Consider the following 25,095-nt stretch of genomic DNA (forward strand, 5'->3'; position numbering starts at 1 on the left):
TGATCGAATGATACAGACCCCTCAAGTATTGGAGACTGGTAACACTGAGAAGAAGAAGAGTGATCGAATGATACAGACCCCTCAAGTATTGGAGACTGGTAATACTGAGAAGAAGAGTGATCGAATGATACAGACCCCTCAAGTAGTGAAGACTGGTAATACAAAGAAGAAGAAGAGTGATCAAATGATACAGACCCCTCAAGTATTGGAGACTGGTAATACTGAGAAGGAGAGTGATCGAATGATACAAACCCCTCAAGTATTGGAGACAGGTAATACTGAGAAGAAGAAGAGTGATCAATTGATACAGACCCCTCAAGTATTGGAGACTGGTAATACTGAGAAGAAGAAGAGTGATCGAATGATACAGACCCCTCAAGTATTGGAAACTGGTAATACTGAGAAGAAAAAGAGTGATCGAATGATAAAGAACCCTCAAGTATTGGAGACTGGTAATACTGAGAAGAAGAGTGATTGAATGATACAGAACCCTCAAGTAGTGAAGACTGGTAATACTGAGAAGAAGAAGAGTGATCGAGCGATATAGAACGCTCAATGGAAAGGGAGAAAACACTATACAGCTCTGCTGGGGAAGGCCCAGCTACACGTCATAAAAAGAGGACAAGCTCTAACCTTGAAGGACGCCAGGGAGATATCCTGTGTGGCTGCGAAAACTGAGAGAAGCTGAGAAGTGCAGCATGCAGACCCAGAAGACAGCTGCCGTGTGAGAGACGCAAGAACAGCTAGAAGCCGGAGAAACTGGGGAAAGGACACCCCAACGAAGAAGCCAACCAGTGAGTGGGGCATGACCGTAACACGAATGACCGCAACACAGTACACTGTCTAGTCCAGTAACAACGCCAAAACTACAGACAGTTCTGCATCACAGAACGGATGCAGAGGGAGAGAGCGAGAAGGAGAGAAGAGTGAAGCCAACCTGAGAGTGCAAGAAGAGTTTCCCTTCCTGCAAACAGGCGCAGTGACACTAACCCCAAGGAAAAGGGGTAACTGCGACAGCAAGAAACCAGGCAGGGATTACGAATCTAAGGAGTATAAGAATTATACTCCTCACAGTGAGGGTGAAGAGTGGAAGTCAAGTGATGATCATTATCCAAACCTCCATACTCATCCCATTAATAGAGAACAGTGGAGGCAAAGTATAGAACTTGTAGAAAGTGTCAGCCAGGGAAGAGTGTGGACATTAAGTCCAGGAAGAGCAATACAGAAAGCAAACCAAGGAAGAGAGAGAGAAGAAATCTCAGAAGGGAAAAGCACAGTGTCAAAGACATGTTAGAAAAGCTGACGGGCCCTACTTCTGAACTGTATGAGCCTGTGAAAGTAGTTGCCAAGGACTACCTGAGAATCAGCTACTAAAGCGGCTTTGCTGGGTAGCAGAACACAGGAGAAGGGAGACATTCTTCTGGGTCTTTAGTTCATTTCTGAATAGTGGTGGGGACATAGTAGACTAGATTTGGACAGAGGACAGATCTTCCTTTTGGACTGACCGACAACAGACGAGCACCCTGGTTAGTTTGTGTCAGGTAGAGAAAGCTCATAGTTTAGGGACATCTTGGAGTTTTTTTTTCTCTCATTATAATATGAAAAAAACTTCAAATGGAAGACACTCTTCTCTGTCCTTCTTCCAACCCGCCACAGACCCCAATGGCTACCAAACTGGTACATTGGGCTACTAATATTGTAAAATTGACTCCACCTCTGTTGAAGCCAAATCTAAATTACAGCTGCCACCAGCCTCCTCGACAACCCATGTAATGGGTGATCGAATCACCCAAAGGTCTATGTGTTGGGCTGCGAAAGCATTGTGGTCCTAGAGGATATGATGGCTACCCTAGGACAACCTAGGAAAAAAGGTTGCAGTTGCAGGGGGACTTGAGCAGGGTTCTGCTTTACAGAGCACAACAGTTTTCTAACAAGTGTTAGGCCGTTACCGACTGGCAGTGTGTGCTGCCCGCCTACCTGACTTCATCTGCTGCTGGCCCCTGCCCTGCCACCTGGATTGTGGGCATTCCATCTGCAGTATAAACACTGCTGCTAACACGGGCTCCACTTTGTGGCCTGCCCACTTGGATGTGCCAGAGCGGTCACGTGACTATCACCCGACTGGTACTTTAGGAAGTGTCCTGGAGCTTCCCGGTTGCTCCCTTGCAGTGGTAGGCCATTCCGGCCTGCAGTGTGTGCTGTCTGCCTGCCTCCCTGACTTCATCTGCTGCTGGGTCCTGCCCTGTCACCTGGATTGTGGACTTACAATCTGCAGTGTAAACACTGCTGCAGACTCCCCTCTGGAGCCCCGCCGCCCTGGACGTGCAGGTTCGGGCACATGACTATCACCTGGGTGCTACTTCAGGAAGTTGCCTTAGGGCGCCCTTAGCCCTGGACGACCCTCTAAGGACATTATCTTTCCCTGTTTGCCCCTGTTCGTGCCTGATCAAGCAGCCATCTGCCGCCCACCTGCTCCTTTTCCCACAAATCTTGTACACAATGTTTTTCATGGCTTGCCCTATTCCATCTAGGATAACCCACCGTTCCTTTCCTCGGGTAGTCTCTGCTCGTTCTCATCACCATTCCAATCTATGTTCCCCTCCAATTTATACAGATGCCTTGCCTGTTTTTTACTTGGGTCTTCTCAATGCCTGTTCAGTCTGCAATAAGTCTCACTCGATTCTTGATCTGTTTTCCCGTTCTAATTTGCACTTTCTTTGTCTTACCGAGACTTGGAATGCTCCTGACAAATCTTTTATACCAGCTTCATTTCATACTGCTTCTACTCTATTCTCTCATAGTCCCCGCCCTCTCAGACGCGGTGGAGGTACTGGGGTTCTCTATAATTCCTCCTGGACTCTTACCATCTTTTTCTGGCCTTTGGAATATTATTTTCCTTCCTTCTCTGGCCCCTTTCCGCTCTCGCTTCTTGTTGTGTATCGTCCCCAGGTCCAGCCAGTGATTTTCTGAACCATCTTGATCTCCTTCTATCCTTTCTTCTTTTTTCCATTTGGGCGATTTTAAGCACCCTTCTTCTAATCCTTTCTGCTCTCAGTTGATCTCACTAATTGACTCCTGTTATCTTCAGCGGTTCCTATCCCCGCCCTCCCATCAGTCTGGCTCTTCTCTTGACCTGATCTTTTCCTCACTTCCTTCAGCCGCGCCTGTGTCTTCTTGTCCCTTCTATGCCTCTTATCACTTTTTACTTTTCTCTCTATCTCCTTACTGTAACGCTTCATTGAGAGGCCACCCTCCACACAGGGAGTTCCTTTCCTCCCCAAGCTAAGTGTCACACAATAAACGGTTAATGTCAGTTCTTTTATTCAGCCCCATCTCCAATTCATCTAATACCCCTTCGGTCCCTCCCCCTGAGCTACCAATGAGCCAAGAACCAGGACCGAGTACAGGAAATATATTTGAATTTATTTAAATTAGAAGTAATAGAAATCACAATAAACCAGACCCGCCACCTTCTTTGTGACTCACTGTTAACTTCTGGTTACACAAATAAATCACACGAATTACAATACTTTTCTTTTTTTACAGATCCCACTTCAAGAAAAAATGAATGCTGTGCAATTTCGATTTTCCTGCCCGCTTACAAGGCGAGCAGTTGGGTTTATGGATTGGTACAAATGCTTAGGGAAATTATGTTTTCACCCACACAATTGGATTAAAATAAACACAGGTTGATTTAGCGATTTGTTTTCAGATCCACTACCCCCTCACTGAAAGGTCTGTGTTGTGCAAGCTGGATGGTAAACATTGGGATGATATGAGCATTTTGTTTTTCAGTCTCCATTCCACTAGGCCTGTGTTGGTGAAGCCGGACAGGAAAATTACCCTCTGTATTTTATTTATTAATCTATCTATTTTTTTTTTTTTTTCATTTGTAAAGCGCCTCATCCCAGGGGCATCAGAGCGCTGTTGCAACCAGTTACATGATACAGTATCTTATAATAGTGGTGACATGCCACACCAATACATACATAGAGACAGGAACGGATGCTGTGGACAGGGGGATGAAGGAAGGAACCCTCGCCCTGTTAAGTGAACAGCCACCTTTTAGGGCTTTCCAGTAAGTCCAATATGATTCTTCTGTTCTTAATTTTGTAGGGAGGGCATTCCAATGGTTAACCGCAACTGTAGGGGAAAATACTCCTCCTTTCGCTCTTTTTACTTTCCTTGGGACCAGGGGATGGGCAAGGAAGGAATTTACCGGACTGATGGATTTGGCCCTTTCAATTTTCTGCGCCAAGTATTGGGAGGCTGTGTTACTCGAGCATTTGTGGGTGATGGAAAGAGTTTTGAAAACAATTTGAAAACAATTCTTTCCCCGATTGGTAGCCAGTGAGCTTTCTTCCTGGAATGTTCAGTGCAGCCCTGAGCGCGTTGTTGTAGATTATCTGTAGTTTGTTGATGTTCTGATTGGATGTTCTGGCGATGAGAACATTACAGTAATCCAGTCTTGCACCAGTGATGGCTCTGGAAATAGTCAGGCAGCTCTGTGGGGTCAGGAATTGTCTAGCTGCATTGATCAGCTTGCCGGTGTAAGCTGCGGAGGACGCCACTGCGCTTTCGTGTTTGGTGAGTGAGGGATAAGCATCCCGGTAGACGCCTGGTGTTTTTACCGATGCTGAGATAGAGATAGGGTACCATCAATAGAGAAGGAGGGGAATTGAGGGGGGAGTTTTCTAAGCATGCCAGGTGAGCCAACCAGCAGGATCTCAGTCTTTTCGTCATTCAAGCAGAGGTGGTTCGCTGCCATCCAGGCCTGAATTATAGAATATATTTTGTTGACCAGGTGGGAGTCTTTCTCGTAAGAGCCTGTCGGGGGTAGGAGGATTTGGGTGTTGGTAGCGTAGTTGGTATATGAAATGCTGATGTTATCCCAGAAGTCAAATAATGGTTTGGTGAAAATGGTATAGAAGGAGGGGGGGGACACATGAGCCTCGTGGTACCCCGCATGGAATGGGTATAGGAGGGGCACTAGCAATGTCTGAGAATACTCGCGTTGTCCTACCTTCAAGGAAAGAGGATATGCATGAAGCCGCTTCAGGTGAGAAATTGGCAGATGTTGTTAAATGATGGCAAAGGATTTCCTGATCTACCAGGTTGAAGGCGGCCGATAGGTCAAGTTAAAGGAGAAGTGCTGGTTGGCCTTCATCGCTTAGAGCATCTGGTTGGATTTTTAGGTCTAATAGGGCCCATTTGGTGCCATGACCTGGCCGGAAGTCTGATTGTCATGTCCCTAGAATGTGATTAGTTTCGAGGTGGTGTTGGATCTGGTTGTAGGCTGCTCTGTCCAGGATCCTCAGCAAGAAGGGTACAGTTGTGATGGGACAGTAATTATTCAGAGCAGCTGCGTCAAGTAAGCGTTTCTTCAATACGGGGAGAACTCAGGATTCTTTTAGGTTGCCCGGTACAGAGTTAGAGGAGAATGAGGCATTGATAAACTTTGTAATGAAAAGCAGTAATTCATTTGCACCGTCTTTGATGACAAATGCTGGGTAGATATCCCCTTTGCAACTCGAGGGTTTATGATATGATATGGCATTTATAACGCGCCTATACTCAAGTGCTTCAAAGCGCGACAAGGCAAGGGAGGGGAAACAGAGGGAGGACATAGACAACGATTCTACTAGGCCAGGTGACATTGAGATTGCGCAAGTGCAAGGGAGGGGAGAAGGAGAAATTTGCAGGGGGGAGGGAACAGTGCAGTACATAGGATAACAGAAAAACAAATAAAAAAAGACAAATAAATAAAAGTGCAGCCAGCTGGTGGCAAGTGCAAGGGTAAGTGCAGACATCAGGTGTCAAGAGCTAGTAGGGGCTGTAGGGATACAGAAATAGTGCCAGAGTGCAAGGGTTGCCAGCGGGGCAGTGCAGGTGTGCAACTGGCAGGAGGGGGGGACCTGGGCCTGAGATCAGAGGGTAGCCAGGTAACCAGTGCAGTATCAGATTCAACCAGGAGATCAGCTGGGGAGAGGAGGAGAGAAAGCAGAAGCAAAGAGGAAGGTCTTGAGGTGCTTCCGGAACCGGAGATGGTTCTCCTCAAGTTTCAGAGAGGCAGGAAGGCTGTTCCAGAGAGAGGCTCCAGCAGAAGAAAGAGATCTACCACCAACTCGTTGCTTGGAGAAGCAACTAATCCTGAGGGAATTGGAGGCGGATGAGTGAAGAGCTCGAGAAGGAAGATATTTAGGAAGAGAAAGTTGAAGGTATTGAGGTCCCAGGCCCCAGAAGGCCTTGTGGACAATGCAGAGGGTTTTGAACTTGATCCTCGCAGTCACTGGGAGCCAGTGCAGAGATTTCATTCCTGGAGAGATACGATCCCTGGGCTTGAGGCCAAGTACAAGTCTCACAGTCCTGTTTTGGATGAGTTGCAGAGCGCAGAGAGTAGAGGCCGGCAGATTTAGAAAGAGGCTGTTGCAGTTGTCCAGCCTAGAGAGAACCAGAGTTCTGGAAACGGTGAGCTTCTGGGGGAAGGAGAGGAAAGGAAGGAAGTGCAGCTGGTAGTGCGACTTCTTAGGTGTCAGAGATGTGAGGAGAGAAGGAAAGTGTGGAGTCGGAGATGACACCCAGGTTTTTAGCCTCACAGATGGGAGCAGGAAGAGGGCCAAGAGAGGCTGGCCAGAGAGTGACAGGAAAGGAGGGAGCAGGTGTACCGATGAGGAGAATCTCGGTCTTACTGGCATTAAGGCAGAGATCATTAGCAGCACACCACTCCTGGATGGCGGACAGACAGTCAGAGATGAGAGAAGAAGAGGTGGCTGAAGGGAGCCTGAAAATGAGCGGAGTGTCATCCGCATAGCACGAAAAGTTGGTGCAGAGAGCGGCAATGCGGTGGGCAAGAAGTGCCAGGTATTGGTTGAACAGCCAGGGAGAGAGGTTATACCCCTGGGGAACATCACAGGTAGAGATGGAGGGGAGGAAGGACCCAAGTTGCACATGGGAGGGTCGGTCCGAGAGAAAGGAGGTCAGCCAAGCCAGGGCCTGATCGGTGATACCCAGGTTATCATGGAGACGGTTGAGCAGGATGGAATGGTTGACCGTGTCAAAGGCAGAAGAGAGATCAAGTAAGATGAGGACACAGGGGGTGTTGGAATCGAGGTTGGAGAGCAGGCTTCACAGATGTTCAGGAGAGCAGTTTCCGTGCTTTTGGCATCTCTGAAGCCAGACTGATGGTCGTGGAGACAACCAACAGATTCAGTGTGAAGATTAAGCTGAAAGATGGACAACCTTTCCAGGAGTTTGTCCAGGAAAGGAGTGATGGAGATTGGACGGTAGTTAGCAGGGCAGGAAGGGTCGGCATAGGCTTTCTTAAGAAGAGTGTGCACAAGGGAGTGCTTCAGGGGTGATGGGAAGTCTCCAGTGGTGAAGGAGTGGTTGCAGAAGTGAGCCAGAGCAGGAGCCAGTGTGTCAATGTGGTCCTTGATGGGGTTGGAGGAACAGGGGTGAACCTGTTTCGACGTGACTTTGATAGATCAGACTTGTCTAGAAACCTCGTCTGAAGAGAACAGGGGAAAGGCAGAGAAACAGGGAGGAGAGGTGGCTGAAGACGGGCCAGAGGAGGAGCAGGCAGTAGTAGGAGGAGGATGAGAGGAAGAGAGAGAGGACAGGATGTCCTGAGTTTTAGAGATGAAATGAGAAGCCAGGGCCGTGCAGAGGGCCTGGGAGGTTACAGGAGAGGTAAAGACTGCAGCAGGATTGGCCAGCTCCTTGCAGATTTTAAAGAGTTTGGCCGAATTGATAGATGCCGCAGAGACGCAGACTTTTATGAGGGCTCTCTTCTTTGTGCGGACAGGGAGCCGGTAATGCCTTTGGAGCAGGCGGCATGCCAGTTTGTCAGAGGATGTACCAGAAGCTAGCCCTTTCCTCTCAACCACCCTGCACTTACCGTTAAGGATGACAAGATCTGAATCATACCAAGAGTTGCACTTGGCTTTGGGGTTCAAGCAGATCCTCATGTCAGGGGCAAGAATATCAAGAGTATCAGATATAGCAGCGTGGAGCATGGAAAGGACTGTGTCTGGGTGTGAGTCAGCCAAGGGTGGAGAGGGTGTGACAAAGTGGCGGCGAAAGCTTCAACTGACACACACTTCATAGGTCAGATAACTGAGAAGGTAGGTGGCAGTGCTGGAGTTGGCTTGGCCTGAGGGGTAGAGAGGGTGAGATGGGAGGAAAGGAGAAAGTGGTCACTCCAGGAGAGAGGAGTGATGAGAGGGGACGAAAGGGGAAGGTCTGAGGAGATCAGAACATCCAGAGTGTTCCCTGCAGAGTGAGCCGGGCCAGAGGGGAGAATTGTCACGACCCTCGCCCAAAACCCCTTCTGGCAAAGCCATTGGCCAGGTGGAGTCAGGACTTGGGCCTCTAGAACCTGGCATCCTCTTCAAAAGCCCTCATGGGGCCAGTCCTGGCGCCTATGGCGCCAGGATCATACACCATGAACAACATTGTGCTTGGGAACTACTTTATTGTATTGTCAGCCAACATGGAGGCATCCACATAGCTTGGTTCCTAAGAACCAAGCTATGCGGTCTAGTGTTTTGGGTGTGGCAGGCCTGGAACTTCTTTCCCTGGTACTACTTTACCTGGGCTATATAAACCACACCCTGACTGCAGAACATGCTTCGTGTTACTTTGCAGCTTGCAACGTGACGCTCACCGTGTCCAGCTATTCCCTCGAACCTCAGAGAAGCAGAACCTGCAAGGAGACAAAAGGAGCATCATTAGCAGCAGCATCTTACCTGCAGTCTTCATCTTTAAACACTCGCAGCTACTGAGAACTGCTTCCTCGAATCTGCACGCCTCCCGGACACAACGACCTGAAAGAGGAAGATAGAGGCAACATTAAAGAAAGCAGTAGAGACATTTACAAATTACGAACTGCTCAAAAGGCTTACCTGGCTGGTCGCCTCTCGGCTAGCACCACTCCGGACATTCCACTCGCGCTGAAGAACACCGCGACTTACAAGGAAGGAAAACACAGGTTAGCAAAGGCAAGACTTTGCAGCCCTGTGCATAGCGCTTACTTAACCGCATCATAGCGCTCTTAATGTGCCATCATTTACCAGCAGGGCTCAACCAAGCCAGTTCGCCGCGCTGAAGCTCCGCATACCAAAGGGAGAAAAAAGAGACATTTTAAACAAAGAAAGGCATGCAGGATAGCAACAAAACTAAAGAACAGCAATAAGACCTACCTGAACAATATCAAACGGGCCGGCGTCAGTGAAGTAACTGGACCGCACTCGCCCATGAAAGACAACACGCCCCTGCAAAGAAGGCAGGATGGAGAGCACGCCTAATTCTACCACAAGGTGAGGCGAGGGCGCCAGAGGGACTGAAAGCATATGGGGGTGGAGGGAGGATACTTATCCCAGTCGGTCAGTCTTGAACACAGTCCTCCTGTATTTTCAGGCAGAACCTTCCCCGCAGACCACATCAGGGCAAAGCTGAGAAGCATACCAGCGAGTAACCCAGCTGGGTGGCGTCCCTGTGGATACCAGGTGAGCGTAACAAGAATAGAGAGTGAGAGAGAGTAGCAAAGGTCACAAAAGAGTCCAGTGGAAGGACAGGAAGCCTCCAGGTGGATGTTGAAGTCTCCAAGAAGGAGGAGTTGAGTGGTTGAGACCAGGAGGGAAGAGCAGAGGTCCGCCCACTCAGAGAGGAAGGAGGAGATCTGACCAGGTGGCTGATAGATGGTAGCCACAGTAAGGGAATGGCTGGGAGAGAGAGAGAGAGAGAGAGAGAGAGAGAGCCTGCAGACAAGGCATTCGAAAGAGGAGTAGGCCTGCGTAGGAAGGACCGAGGCAGGAATCTGCTGAGGGAAGATCAGGGCTACACCCCCTCCGGAACGGTTGGACCTGGGCACAGAGAGGATTTTGTAGCAATCAGGGAGTAGAGTGTCAAAGCTGTGACAGAGCTGGCCGTGAACCATGTCAAGGTGAGACCAAGGACATCGAGGTCTAGTTTCTGCAGGAGGCGGCAGATGTCACATGAGTGTTGTATAGCTGAGCGAGAGTTTAGAGTGGCAATATGGAGAAGGTTGCCATCCTTGAAAGTCTTCCGAGGAGGGGTACAAATCAGAGGTATGCCCTGCAGAGGTGTAGAAGCTGCCCGAGGGGGGCGGAGGCAGAAGAGGAATGAGAAGAGGGCAAGGTAGCCAAGGGGGAGACGAGGAAGCTGTGGAGGGGAGAGAGGGGACAGCAGGAGAACAAAGGAAATTGATGAGGCTTGGAAAGCGTCTATCAAAGGGAAGGTTGGCTTGAGGGCCTTGGACCAAGACGGTACAGTTCAAGTAAACATTAATAATGACCTAAGATGAGTGGAAGGAGGCCAGGAGGGCCTCCCATCGAGTGCCACCATTAATTGGAGAGGAAGAGAAGGGAGAGAGCACAGAGACCATATGTAGAGTCCATAGGTCTAGCAACAAAGAGGATGTTGGTGAAAATTTGCCTGGAGGAGGCACTAGTATAATTGTCACCAATGGGGAGGCTTGGGTTGGAGACTAGGATGTCCTTTTTAAATTTCTTCCTACCAGATTTAGCGAGGAGAGCAGGATATTCGATAGTGGGGCAGTTAGAAAAGATAGGAGAGACAGAGAGCCCCATAGAGTAGATGGGGAGAGGAAAGAAGAGGAAGGGAGTAGGGGAGATCACTAGGCAAAAACACACAGCAGGGTGCAAGCAGACGAGACAAGTAGACAGTTGGACAGGACGACAGGCGCTTAGATAGTGGTAGAAAGGTTCGCTAGATGAGTGCTTTTGCTAGGAGGCACTACTTTCACAATGCAATTTTAAAAGCAGGATAAAACACACCTACGTTTGAGAGACCTGAATAGTGGGGAAAAAGGCCTAGGTTTAACAATGCAATTTTAAATACTTCTACAATGCAATTTTAAAAGCAGGATAAAACACACCTACGTTTGAGAGACCTGAATAGTGGGGAAAAAGGCCCAAGTTTCACAATGCATTTTTAAATACTTCCACAATGCAATTTTAAAAGCAGGATACAAACACACCTAAGTTTGAGAGTCTGCTATATGGTCAGGTTAGCAGGGTAGAGTGAGGTTCTGAACCTAACCCGGGATACTCCTACCTGCCTTAGTCGGAGCTGGATGACGGCTGGCCACTGGCTTCCCCTGCTGACACCTGCCGACACTAGCTGGAGCCGCCCTTTGCCTTGGGGCCCTTAGCCGCAGGGGCTGCCGGGCAGAGGCTGCCCAGGGAGGGTTGATTAAGTTTTAGGATTAAACCAATGAGGGGAGGTGGATGGCCTGGGAGGCAGGAGGGAAACAACATGGAAGGGAAGGAGAACGAGGGAGGGCACTCCAACGGGCCGAGGGTCCGGCACAAATTCAAGAATAAAAATGCACAATCCGCAGGTGCAACACAGATAAAACACAGAGCACCTACCTCAGCAGCCTTGCGCTTGCTGAGGATGTTAGCAATTTCTATTTATGAGACATCCCTGAATTGGAAGGGGGCTGCATCATGAGTTATAGCAATGAGAGGGAGGTTGGGGGCGCAGGTCACTGCTTGTTTCAGTTTTATTTTTTGTTGTAGTTATTTATTTAGTTTATTTGTTTAGTTTTAAAAGAAACTTTACAAATTTTTGTTAGAAATTGCATAAAATTACAGAATTACAAATATTTGTATACAAACTAAAATTGTAATAATTACATAAAATAGAAATTACATTAGATAAAATTGTACACATTATATCCTACATTGCATTAGTACAATGTGCATTCTAAAATCCTTGTCACTATACTCGCTTTCCATTCTTACATAGTATTATTAAAACATCATTATTGGTTGTGTCAATTACAGAGCACAAGTTTTGTAATTCTATAATCTTAACATATGTGTCCATTATGCTTTACTATTAACTTGACTGATTACTGTTCTGTATTCATCAGGTTATTGTCCAACTTCTTATTTAAAAACGTATTTTTGATACACTTCCACAATTGGTATAAACTTATATGGACTGTCTCCAGATTGGTATTCAAACAATATATCCAGAAGGCATCAATTTTGATATAATCATAATTATGTACCAAATGTCCTAAATATATCATATATTCTGTACTTAATCCAGGACACTGTAGCAGAACATGTTGCGGTGATTCCAAATTAAGTTTTTTTACATATTTTGCATATTCTTTCCTCACGCAGGATTTTTTGTTGTGCCCCCATAATTGTTAACAGAGGGAGTTGGTTAGTTCTCAACCTTAATCGAAATTGTCTGACTGCGGTGTTTGGACATCTTTTTAGAAAGTTTCTGCTTGTAAATATTTATGAACAATCCCAGATAGAAAATTGTAGTTCTTTAGTTGTTCTACGTGTTCATAATGTTTAGTCCAATCCCACGATTTTATCTTATTGGTGTACATCTGTTTCAGTGTTAACGTATGCAGTCTTCTTATAGTACAGTGGATGCCATTGGATTGTATTAAAGATGTTATTGCATATGTTTTCAAATGCATCATTCCTTCTGGTACTTTCATCTAATAAATCCAGTAGTTTACATTGTGGAGATGAGTGTATTTTTAAGTGCAGTGCTCCAGTCTTTATCCATATCAAACCTTTTAACGATGTTGAACCTAGTTCGAGGCGAATATATTGTATAGGTGTACTTGGGCTCAATTTGAGAAGTCTTCTCCAGAACCGACCTTCTAATACATCTAACCAGTCAAGTTTTTCCATTGCTAACGCCTCTATCGCGTATAGAATCATCGGGCTAAAGCATTGTTTATATAGGATTATGATTCCTTTTAACGAGAACCCAGCCGTTTCTCTTGCAAAGTTTGCCATTAGCTCTGTGAGTTTTTTTGCTTTTATTTGTTTGTTTTCAATTATATTTCTGTAAGCACTATCATTACTCAAGTCTAATCCGAGATACGGATACAAATTCACATATTCTATTGTTCCTATTTCAGTTACCATATCCGGATGCAAGGCTTTTTCGTGGAGAATGCCATGATTTTAGTTTTTCCCATGTTTATCTTTAGTTTCTTTTACTTTTGCGTATTTTATGAGTGATGTAAACATGTCTTTAATCCCGAGATATGTATAATTCATTAAAACCAAATTGTCAGCATAGATTAGGCATGGTATAGCTTTACCTCCCCGCTTCGGACAGCAGCCATGCACAGGAGCTAGCCAATCTGGAAGATCTGCCATGTACAAGTTATACAATAACGCAGCCATCGGGCAACCTTGACGCACCCCACATGATATATCAATAGGTGCAGTAGTACTGCCATCTATATCTAAACGTGCTCACGCTTGTGTACCTTGATGTAATTGTGCTACTATTGTAATCAGCCAATTGGGGCATCCCCATTTCCGTATTTTATTCCATAGTCTTTTGCAGTCTACGCTGTCAAACGCAGTAGCGAAGTCCACGAAAATCACGTATAGAGTGGAGCCCCTCTGTTGTCTTGTATCACCAATACATGAGTCTAAGACCCTTAGATTATGTGCAGTACCTGCTCCCGGTCTGAAGCCTGTTTGTGTGAAGTGTACAATCTCTTTACTATTGGCCCACTCTTGCAGTTTTTGAGAAACAAAGGTAGAAAATAATTTTCCAGAAGCATCAATAGTAGCCGGTAGTTTTCAGGTAGTCCCCGTGCCCCTTTCTTAAATACCGGAAGAATTATTGCCTGTGACCATGTTTTTGGAATTTGTTGGGTCTTACAGACTTTGTTAAATAATTTGCTTAGTATTATTGCCCATTCATGCGAGTTTTGTTTAAAAATGGCATTGGCAAGTCCGTTGGGGCCAGGGGCTTTTGAGTCATTTAATTCTATGATTGCCAATTTCAACTTCTCGGCAGTGAACTGCATGAGCCATTTTTCATTTTTATTTATAATACAGTCTTCCAAACTATTAGTTTGTTTTTGTTGCAACAAAGCTACCCAGGTGTTTCCTTGGATGGAGTTCACTGTCTGTTCGCGCGTATCTCCTTTGGCTTTTGCTAGTTTTGCCCATATGTTCTTTATATTTTTGCTGGCTAACGTTTTAATCATTACTTGCCAGTCTTGGTTTAGTATGGAATATTTATGCTTTCTCATTCACCGTTGATAATGGCCTCTTATTAGCTTTCTTTGTTCTATATATTGATAACATTTTAACCCCAAGGTTTTTAGCTTTCGTAGTTTTTTCCTCATTTCTCATTTTGCGTTGCAGACAGCAACATCATATGTATACTGATTTTTCTGGCATAGTATCCGATGTTTCATTTTGTTTTCGCCTGTTTTCTTAGTTGTATTCTATTTCATCAGCTGATAATTGTTTAATTTCAGACAATAACTTTTTGCAAAATGTTTCAGACTCTTTTTTGATGTATTCTAGGTTGGCTCCTGTCCAACGGATGGTTGTTCCTGCATGGTTAACAGCAATATTTTTGTATTCACTGTGAAAAATCTCCTGTTGATGTTTGTTGATCTCTAGGATTGCCATCTTGTGATCAATATTAGTCATAGGAGTAATTATCAAAGTATATGCTCTTTCTAGGCTTTCGTTGTTCCCAAAGATATAGTCAAGAGTTGATTCACTGTTATTTCCCTTCCAGGTGTATGCTCCGGGTATATCTCCCTGAGTCCTACCATTCATCATCGTGAGCCCCCATTGTCGCATTGTTTGTTGTAGTGAAATTATTTTGGTTCGCATGGCGGTCTGGATACTAGAGCACCTGGTCTCTAATTCTCTTAAGATTTTGAATATTTCTTGTGAATTGGAATTGTCTTTGGCGATTCCTACGTTGTAGGCTTCTGCTTTGGAAGCTAGGATGGACAGTTTGTATTCTGTCGAAATCTTGTTGAAGGCCTTTTTATGGAATTCTGAAGGGTCTTTCTCCTATGTGGTCTCCACTTGTCTTTTCATTGCCCTCAAGGCATGGAGAGCTGGGGTGAACCAGGGGTTGAAGTGTCCTGTCCGCTTAGCTTTTCTGGGCAGGAGCGGAGCCACTGGGTTAACAGTGTTCGTAAGGGTGCTTATGTAAAGGTCAACAGGGACATGCGGGTCAGAGGAGTCTAGGTATGCTGGGCCGAGGGGCAGGAGGAGTAAGGAAATCGATTCTTTGGAGATTTTCCAAGAGCTACGGGTTAGTGAGGGTGGTAGCATGGGTAGGGGTGGTCCTATTTGTTTATGCAATGGGAAACTGAATCTCGCGATGCGATGGTCCGACCAAGGACATGGGGTGATAGATGTGATAGAAATATGGCTATTCATGTCAGCTACCCAGTCCAAGGTTCTGCCTTTACTGTGGGTCGGGTGAGCATGCAGTACTTAAATCCAATGTCCAGTAGAGCATTGGCTACTGCTGTGGCTCATGAGTCTGTAGGGTCAGAAAGGCCTAGATTGAGGTCCCCTAGGAGTCGACTCTCGAGGTTGACTTTGTTATCCCCAGTCGTGTGGATTACGGTCTATAGTTTTCTGTGCACACTGCGAATGAGCTTTATTAATTTTGAATTTAAAAAGAATTCACCCTGTGGTGTACTGCCAAAGGGAATTAATTACATTCATATGTTTAGTTAAATAGGCTAAGGATCTACACAATTTTGCCCCCCATCCCTTGCCCACTATAAAGAGAAAGGATTTTAGGCAAGCAGATTCCCCCACCTTTTGGGCTCCCAGGGTTCACTTCTACTTACGTAGAAAACCTTTGTTTAAAGTCAGGAAAGCCAGCTGCATGTCAGGACCCTCTGGAAGGACAGGGCAGGCGTCTGGTCACTCCACTCTCAAGGATGGCCTCCAGCTCTTTACCATAGTACACAGTCCGTTTTTAGGCCTTCCCAGAAATGGACAGCTCCACTCAGAGACAATCTATGCAAAGTCTCCTTTTGGTTTTTCCTGGCAGCTGTCAGATGTTAATCTTCAGCAGCTCTCCCCGATGGTAAATTGCTGCAGGTCTCTCCGATGGTACATTTCTGTAGCTCTCTCCCCTTTACTCATAGTGCATTCACTTTATATAGCAGGGAGGACACCATCAAGTTTACAAACTTGGGGAGGACCCTGCAAGATTTCTCACAAATAGGATTGGACAGTTACCTTTCTCTCTCCTCCCAAATTCAGCCTCTCTAAGGATTGGCTTAGGAGTCTGGAGCAGACATATGACAGCCTCCATTTGCAATCCCCATTTGTTCTCATGTCAAATCTTTGGCAAAAACGAGTTATGTGGCAAAACTTCATAATTTTACTAGCAACTTCCATAATATATATATATTTTCTGATTGAGCTAATCGGGGGGAATTTAATAAAATGACAGCCAGGCCCCACCATTACAGAACCACCAGGTAAATTTGTTTGTATACATTTCACACAATATATGGCCTTTTTACTCCACTGCATGTACCAGGCTATTACTCCCTTGCATGCACGTTGCACGGGCATGTGAATGATATGAACAACGTTCTGCTTTTAGTTGCCACTAACCGGGTTTCCAGTTGGACCTTGAGAGAAAGGTTTTGTCCCCGAGTGTGAGGTACCCGCAGTTTTGGATATATATAAAATCCCCACACACCCCTGCGAGAAGTACAGGGTAAGTGACATGTGGGTTACTTTGAATGCGATGGGCAGCTAACCAAATGAACTGCAGAATATCTTAAACTCATATTAGAACACTTTTCCAAAACATTCTCTTTTCTGCCTAGGGTCCTTTACCTGCCCTGAGGCAGGCGTGTATGGATGCCATCATTGCTGGCATGCCGAAACGTGTATGAATGCCCAGAAGATAAGAAGGGGCACTACAAAACATTAGATTCCAAACGCACTCGTAGGCAGACTCAAGGCATGATTATTAACTAATCGTATCTGTCTTCAGGGTATTATTAACTTACCCTGAAGCGCCTCATTAGTTGGATTGTAAATAACAAATGTATGATTTTCACATTTCTAATGTGATCTTATTTTTATGATTTTTCTTTGCCATTTTTCTTGTCATTTGTGTCCTTGCATCTACTCTGTTCACTTTATTGACTTAGTATTTGTCTCAACCAATCCCTGCAGATATGCTTTTTGTGTTTCGTCCATATCCTTTAATAAAATAACAATACTATACCCTCCTTTTTTCATTTATTGCATACATAAAAACTGTATTATGAATATTAGAGATACTCTCCGTGACTTATTTTGCAAGATATGAACTTTTTATAAATAATCTTAATGTGAACAACATACTAAGTTGTTTGCAGCGTGGACTTTGTTTTCCATGCCATTTTGCATTGCTGTTTGGCAATTTACGGCTGTTTTTACAAAAAGCATAACAGTTAGGAACATGTAACTCCACCAGCACGACAACTCTCACGTTCGGGATATCTTAAAAAGCAGCCCGGAACACATGTTAGCTTGCCCATATAATTCCCTAAGTAGCAGGTGGAGGAGAATTGCCTTGAAATTATCTAAACAATAAAACATACATGTATACAGTGTGAATGGTAAGTTTCTGAGGAAAAGCCACAATTGTGACAATCCATTTATACAAAGGGAATCTTCATAACATTCACATTAACATATGTGAACATATGAGCTTCACTTCCTCCTGGACATGTGTCTCTCTGGGCCAGCCTGTTTGATTAGTCTCTTTGTTGTTTGAGGTCTAGGTTGCAGATTGTAAATGGGGGTGCATTTGCTACACACTGCACACATCTGGCATCCTGTCCTCTTATCTGAAAAGCTTCTATTTTCCTGTATTCTTTCTCCAGAATTCAGCCTTAATTATAGCCCCTGTGTTCACACCTCACTCCTACTTTGGCCATGCACCAGCCAGGGCATCTGGCCTGCTCAGAACTCCCCTCAGAGACAGTAGGTCCAGGGAAAATCTGTTTCCAACACCTCTTAGCAGGACACATTTTGTTGCAGTTGTAAACCGCCAGGATGCACAAACTAGGTTGGCAGAGAGGGAGGCCTTTGTGAATTCCGCCCAGAGCCCCACCATTTGCCCTGGGCTGAAATGGACTCACATGTTGCATTTTCTAAACATCAGCCTTGAGTCCTTGAAATACAGTGGTTTTTCAGGGCCCGCTTTGCTTTTTCGTTGAAAGTACAGGACTGTTTCTTTCAGTCATTAATAAAATACACTTTTAATTTTCCTGCCAAAAAGTGACTCTGAATTGTCATAGTGCACCACCTTTTGATGGGTGGCAGTGAGTCCTCTTGCAGCGCCAGTGGTGCTTGTGGGCCTGATGTCAGTGAGTCCTCTTGCAGCACCAGTGGTGCTTGTGGACCTGATGTCAGTGAGTCCTCTTGGAGCGCTAGTGGTGCTTGTGGGTCTGATGTCAGTGAGTCCTCTTGGAGCGCTAGTGGTGCTTGTGGAACTGATGTCAGTGAGTCCTCTTGGAGTGCTAGTGGTGCTTGTGGGCCTGATGTCAGTGAGTCCTCTTGCAGCGCCAGTTGTGCTTGTGGACCCGATGTCAGTGAGTCCTCTTGGAGCGCTAGTGGTGCTTGTGGGCCTGATGTCAGTGAGTCCTCTTGCAGGGCTAGTGGTGCTTGTGGTCCTGATGTCAGGGAGCGCTAGTGGTGCTTGTGGACCTGATGTCAGTGAGTCCTCTTGCAGTGCTAGTGGTGCTTGTGGGCCTGATGTCAGTGAGTCCTCTTGCAGCGCCAGTGGTGCTTGTGGACCTTATGTCAGTGAGTCCTCTTGGAGCGCTAGTGGTGCTTTGGGCCTGATGCCAGTGAGTCCTCTTGGAGTGCTAGTGGTGCTTGTGGGCCTGATGTCAGTGAGTCCTCTTGCAGCGCCAGTGGTGCTTGTGGACCTGATGTCAGTGAGTCCTCTTGGAGCGCTAGTGTTGCTTGTGGACCTGATGTCAGTGAGGCCTTTTGCAGCGCCAGTGGTGCTTGTGGACCTGATATCGGTGAGTCCTTTTGCAGCGCCAGTGGTGCTTGTGGGTCTGATGTCAGGGAGCGCTAGTGGTGCTTGTGGACCTGATGTCAGTGAGTCCTCTTGCAGTGCTAGTGGTGCTTGTGAACCTGATGTCAGTGAGTCCTCTTGGAGCGCTAGTGGTGCTTGTGAACCTGATGTCAGTCAGGCCTCTTGGAGCGCTAGTGGTGCTTGTGGACCTGATGTCAGGGAGGCCTCTTGCAGCGATAGTGGTGCTTGTACACCTGATGTCAGTGAGGCCTCTTGGAGCGCTAGTGGTGCTTGTGGACCTGATGTCAGTGAGGCCTCTTGGAGTGCTAGTGGTGCTTGTGGGCCTGATGTCAGTGAGTCCTCTTGCAGCGCCAGTGGTGCTTGTGGACCTGATGTCAGTGAGTCCTCTTGGAGCGCTAGTGGTGCTTGTGGGTCTGATGTCAGTGAGTCCTCTTGGAGCGCTAGTGGTGCTTGTGGACCTGATGTCAGTGAGTCCTCTTGGAGTGCTAGTGGTGCTTGTGGGCCTGATGTCGGTGAGTCCTCTTGCAGCGCCAGTGGTGCTTGTGGACCTGATGCAGGTGAGTCCTCTTGGAGCGCTAGTGGTGCTTGTGGGCCTGATGTCAGTGAGTCCTCTTGCAGGGCTAGTGGTGCTTGTGGTCCTGATGTCAGGGAGCACTAGTGGTGCTTGTGGACCTGATGTCAGTGAGTCCTCTTGCAGTGCTAGTGGTGCTTGTGGGCCTGATGTCAGTGAGTTCTCTTGCAGCGCCAGTGGTGCTTGTGGACCTGATGTCAGTGAGTCCTCTTGGAGCGCTAGTGGTGCTTGTGGGTCTGATGTCAGTGAGTCCTCTTGGAGCGCTAGTGGTGCTTGTGGAACTGATGTCAGTGAGTCCTCTTGGAGTGCTAGTGGTGCTTGTGGGCCTGATGTCAGTGAGTCCTCTTGCAGCGCCAGTGGTGCTTGTGGACCTGATGTCAGTGAGTCCTCTTGGAGCGCTAGTGGTGCTTGTGGGCCTGATGTCAGTGAGTCCTCTTGCAGGGCTAGTGGTGCTTGTGGTCCTGATGTCAGGGAGCGCTAGTGGTGCTTGTGGACCTGATGTCAGTGAGTCCTCTTGCAGTGCTAGTGGTGCTTGTGGGCCTGATGTCAGTGAGTCCTCTTGCAGCGCCAGTGGTGCTTGTGGACCTTATGTCGGTGAGTCCTCTTGGAGCGCTAGTGGTGCTTTGGGCCTGATGCCAGTGAGTCCTCTTGGAGTGCTAGTGGTGCTTGTGGGCCTGATGTCAGTGAGTCCTCTTGCAGCGCCAGTGGTGCTTGTGGACCTGATGTCAGTGAGTCCTCTTGGAGCGCTAGTGGTGCTTGTGGGCCTGATGTCAGTGAGGCCTTTTGCAGCGCCAGTGGTGCTTGTGGATCTGATATCGGTGAGTCCTTTTGCAGCGCCAGTGGTGCTTGTGGGTCTGATGTCAGTGAGTCCTCTTGGAGCGCTAGTGGTGCTTGTGGACCTGATGTCAGTGAGTCCTCTTGGAGTGCTAGTGGTGCTTGTGGGCCTGATGTCAGTGAGTCCTCTTGCAGCGCCAGTGGTGCTTGTGGACCTGATGTCAGTGAGTCCTCTTGGAGCGCTATTGGTGCTTGTGGGCCTGATGTCAGTGAGTCCTCTTGTAGGGCTAGTGGTGCTTGTGGTCCTGATGTCAGTGAGGCCTCTTGGAGCGCTAGTGGTGCTTGTGGGCCTGATGTCAGTGAGTCCTCTTGCAGGGCTAGTGGTGCTTGTGGTCCTGATGTCAGGGAGGCCTCTTGGAGCGCTAGTGGTGCTTGTGGGCCTGATGTCAGTGAGTCCTCTTGCAGGGCTAGTGGTGCTTGTGGTCCTGATGTCAGTGAGTCCTCTTGGAGTGCTAGTGGTGCTTGTGGGCCTGATGTCAGTGAGTCCTCTTGCAGCGCCAGTGGTGCTTGTGGACCTGATGTCAGTGAGTCCTCTTGGAGTGCTAGTGGTGCTTGTGGGTCTGATGTCAGTGAGTCCTCTTGGAGTGCTAGTGGTGCTTGTGGGCCTGATGTCAGTGAGTCCTCTTGCAGCGCCAGTGGTGCTTGTGGACCTGATGTCAGTGAGTCCTCTTGGAGCGCTAGTGGTGCTTGTGGGCCTGATGTCAGTGAGTCCTCTTGCAGGGCTAGTGGTGCTTGTGGTCCTGATGTCAGGGAGCGCTAGTGGTGCTTGTGGACCTGATGTCAGTGAGTCCTCTTGCAGTGCTAGTGGTGCTTGTGGGCCTGATGTCAGTGAGTCCTCTTGCAGCGCCAGTGGTGCTTGTGGACCTTATGTCAGTGAGTCCTCTTGGAGCGCTAGTGGTGCTTTGGGCCTGATGCCAGTGAGTCCTCTTGGAGCGCAGGTGGTGCTTGTGGACCTGATGTCAGGGAGTCCTCTTGCAGCGCCAGTGGTTCTTGGGGACCTGATGTCAGTGAGTTCTCTTGCAGCACCAGTGGTGCTTGTGGACCTGATGTCAGTGAGTCCTCTTGCAGCACCAATGGTGCTTGTGGACCTGATGTCAGTGAGTCCTCTTGGAGCGCTACTGGTGCTTGTGGACCTGATGTCAGTGAGTCCTCTTGCAGCGCCAGTGGTGCTTTGGGCCTGATGTCAGTGAGTCCTCTTGCAGCGCTAGTGGTGCTTGTGGACCTGATGTCAGTGAGTCCTCTTGCAGCGCCAGTGGTGCTTGTGGACCTGATGTCAGTGAGGCCTCTTGCAGGGCCAGTGGTGCTTGTGGGCCTGATGTTGGTGAGTCCTCTTGCAGCGCCAGTGGTGCTTGTGGACCTGATGTTGGTGAGTCCTCTTGCAGCGCCAGTGGTGCTTGTGGTCCTGATGTCAGGGAGCGCTAGTGGTGCTTGTGGACCTGATGTCAGTGAGTCCTCTTGCAGTGCTAGTGGTGCTTGTGGACCTGATGTCAGTGAGTCCTCTTGGAGCGCTAGTGGTGCTTGTGGGCCTGATGTCAGTGAGTCCTCTTGCAGGGCTAGTGGTGCTTGTGGTCCTGATGTCAGGGAGCGCTAGTGGTGCTTGTGAACCTGATGTCAGTGAGGCCTCTTGGAGCGCTAGTGGTGCTTGTGGACCTGATGTCAGGGAGGCCTCTTGGAGCGCTAGTGGTGCTTGTGGGCCTGATGTCAGTGAGTCCTCTTGCAGGGCTAGTGGTGCTTGTGGTCCTGATGTCAGTGAGTCCTCTTGGAGCGCTAGTGGTGCTTGTGGGCCTGATGTCAGTGAGTCCTCTTGCAGGGCTAGTGGTGCTTGTGGTCCTGATGTCAGGGAGCGCTAGTGGTGCTTGTGGACCTGATGTCAGTGAGTCCTCTTGCAGTGCTAGTGGTGCTTGTGGGCCTGATGTCAGTGAGTCCTCTTGCAGCGCCAGTGGTGCTTGTGGACCTTATGTCAGTGAGTCCTCTTGGAGCGCTAGTGGTGCTTTGGGCCTGATGCCAGTGAGTCCTCTTGGAGCGCAGGTGGTGCTTGTGGACCTGATGTCAGGGAGTCCTCTTGCAGCGCCAGTGGTTCTTGTGGACCTGATGTCAGTGAGTCCTCTTGCAGCACCAGTGGTGCTTGTGGACCTGATGTCAGTGAGTCCTCTTGCAGCACCAATGGTGCTTGTGGACCTGATGTCAGTGAGTCCTCTTGGAGCGCTACTGGTGCTTGTGGACCTGATGTCAGTGAGTCCTCTTGCAGCGCCAGTGGTGCTTTGGGCCTGATGTCAGTGAGTCCTCTTGGAGCGCTAGTGGTGCTTGTGGACCTGATGTCAGTGAGTCCTCTTGCAGCGCCAGTGGTGCTTGTGGACCTGATGTCAGTGAGGCCTCTTGCAGGGCCAGTGGTGCTTGTGGGCCTGATGTTGGTGAGTCCTCTTGCAGCGCCAGTGGTGCTTGTGGACCTGATGTTGGTGAGTCCTCTTGCAGCGCCAGTGGTGCTTGTGGTCCTGATGTCAGGGAGCGCTAGTGGTGCTTGTGGACCTGATGTCAGTGAGTCCTCTTGCAGTGCTAGTGGTGCTTGTGGGCCTGATGTCAGTGAGTCCTCTTGGAGCGCTAGTGGTGCTTTGGGCCTGATGCCAGTGAGTCCTCTTGGAGCGCAGGTGGTGCTTGTGGACCTGATGTCAGGGAGTCCTCTTGCAGCGCCAGTGGTGCTTGTGGACCTGATGTCAGTGAGTCCTCTTGCAGCACCAGTGGTGCTTGTGGACCTGATGTCAGTGAGTCCTCTTGGAGCGCTACTGGTGCTTGTGGACCTGATGTCAGTGAGTCCTCTTGCAGCGCCAGTGGTGCTTTGGGCCTGATGTCAGTGAGTCCTCTTGGAGCGCTAGTGATGCTTGTGGACCTGATGTCAGTGAGTCCTCTTGCAGCGCCAGTGGTGCTTGTGGACCTGATGTTGGTGAGTCCTCTTGCAGCGCCAGTGGTGCTTGTGGACCTGATGTTGGTGAGTCCTCTTGCAGCGCCAGTGGTGCTTGTGGACCTGATGTTTGCTGAGCACATCTATTGCGTAGGACGAGGAGGGCAAGAGATTAGTGTGGATATGGGTACAAGAGTTACTGCTGGAGGTTGGAGGGCGCCATTCCTGCCCCTTTTATAATAAAATGACACTTTCAAACAGTTGTGATGCTCGGAATATTTTGTAGAGGATTGTGAAAAATGGACGTTGCAGAATTGTGTTTTCTTGCCCTCTAGGTGGCTAAGAAGATGTACTCGATGGGCTGCTACGAGATCTCACTGGGTGATACCATCGGCATTGGTACACCTGGCGACATGCAGGAGATGCTTGCAACAGTCATACATGAGGTGCCAGTGGGGGCGCTGGCTGTCCACTGCCATGATACATACGGCCAGGCGCTTGCCAACATCCTGGTGGCTTTACAGGTAAGAGTCGCTCATTCTGTCTCTGTGTTTCAAGGCTGAGGCTGCATTTCACAGGGATCAAGCATCCTTGCCCTCATGGTGGCAGGAGAAGGAACGCAAGGTGATATCATGAGTAGGATTGTAGCACAGTCTGTGCACTGAACATAGTGCTGAGCAGTGATGCTGAGGGTGTAAGCAGACTCTGCACCTTGCGCGTGTAATCTCAGGCAGTAACATGCAGAGGCGATTAGCAGGAATGCAGAGGTGAATGCAGAGGCAATTAGCAGGAATGTCTGTAATTTCACCGAATCCACTTCCTCTAAAGGAGAAATCTTCTCATTTGTTTTTATTCTGTTTTTTTATGTGGGGGGAGATCCCCCCCACAATTCCCCCCTACCTTATCCTATCCCCTTGCCCCACCCCATCTATGGTTTTTAAATGTGCCTACTTACCTAACCAATTCGAAGAAAAATGAATACAAATATTTCTGATTTAATACACTGTGTATAATGTTTGATACCAAGGCTTTAATCTGACAACTGAATGCGGAGGGTGCCGTCTCTAACCATTGCGCACTTACATAATGGGACACTCCAATGCTGACGCCATGCCGTGACAACCAAAGTGTGTGGGGGGTTATTCCGTACTTAAAACTAGCCCCACCATCCTTTGCGTATTGCGTAGTGGTGGGAACAAATGAGCTTTGCCGAGCTAAGATTGTTACCCTTGCCTTGACCACACACCGAGGGAGGGGGTACCGCTAGACCCTGCTGGACTTGTCAGCAGTAATAGCCTTTTGTCTCCATGAGCCTCCTCCTCCCAGATGCCCCCCCCCTCCTTTCATGCTCTGGGGAGATCAAGAGACATGGTGGAGTGATGGTGGCACCATGGGGGTATAATCTGATGGCACTCTGTATGTTATGAAAAACTCTGGCTGCCCTAGGGGTATTATTGAACTTTGGCACACAGGGTGTGGGGTTAGATCTCACAGTGACGGTGGCTCTTTGTTGTGAACTGACCGTGGCTCACTGTGGGTTTCATGGGACTGTTGTGCAACGGGGGCATGATAGGACGGTTGCTCACCGGGGGTGGGAGGTTTAAGAACTAACTGTGGCTCACTGTGGGGTTAATGGCACCTTGGTGCAATGGGGTTTGATAGGAGGGTTGCTCACTCGGGGAGGGGGGGGTGTTGGGATCTGACCGTGGCTCCTTGTGGGTTTCATGGGACTGTGGCGTAATGGGGGTATGATAGGACGTTTACTCACTGAGGGACGGGGGTGTTAAAGCCGACAGTGAATCACTTTGGGTTTTATGGGACAATGGTGTAATGGGGTATGATAGGGCGGTTGCTCACTGGGAGAGGGGTTGTTGGGAACTAACCGTGGCTCACTGTAGCTTTCATGGGACTGTGGTAG

General features: G+C 48.1%; 1 protein-coding gene across 1 annotated transcript in view; it reads left to right on the forward strand.

Annotated features, from left to right (window-relative positions):
- Positions 1 to 25,095, forward strand: part of HMGCL (3-hydroxy-3-methylglutaryl-CoA lyase) — a 215,342-nt gene that overhangs the window by 176,816 nt on the left and 13,431 nt on the right. The window contains exon 7 of the mRNA XM_069622384.1: positions 23,513 to 23,701. Within this exon, the coding sequence (XP_069478485.1) occupies positions 23,513 to 23,701 (189 nt within the window). The remainder of the gene's footprint in view (positions 1 to 23,512; positions 23,702 to 25,095) is intronic.

Source organism: Ambystoma mexicanum, chromosome 11, assembly GCF_040938575.1.
Source record: "Ambystoma mexicanum isolate Mex_15411 chromosome 11, UKY_AmexF1_1, whole genome shotgun sequence".
Lineage (NCBI taxonomy): Eukaryota > Metazoa > Chordata > Amphibia > Caudata > Ambystomatidae > Ambystoma > Ambystoma mexicanum.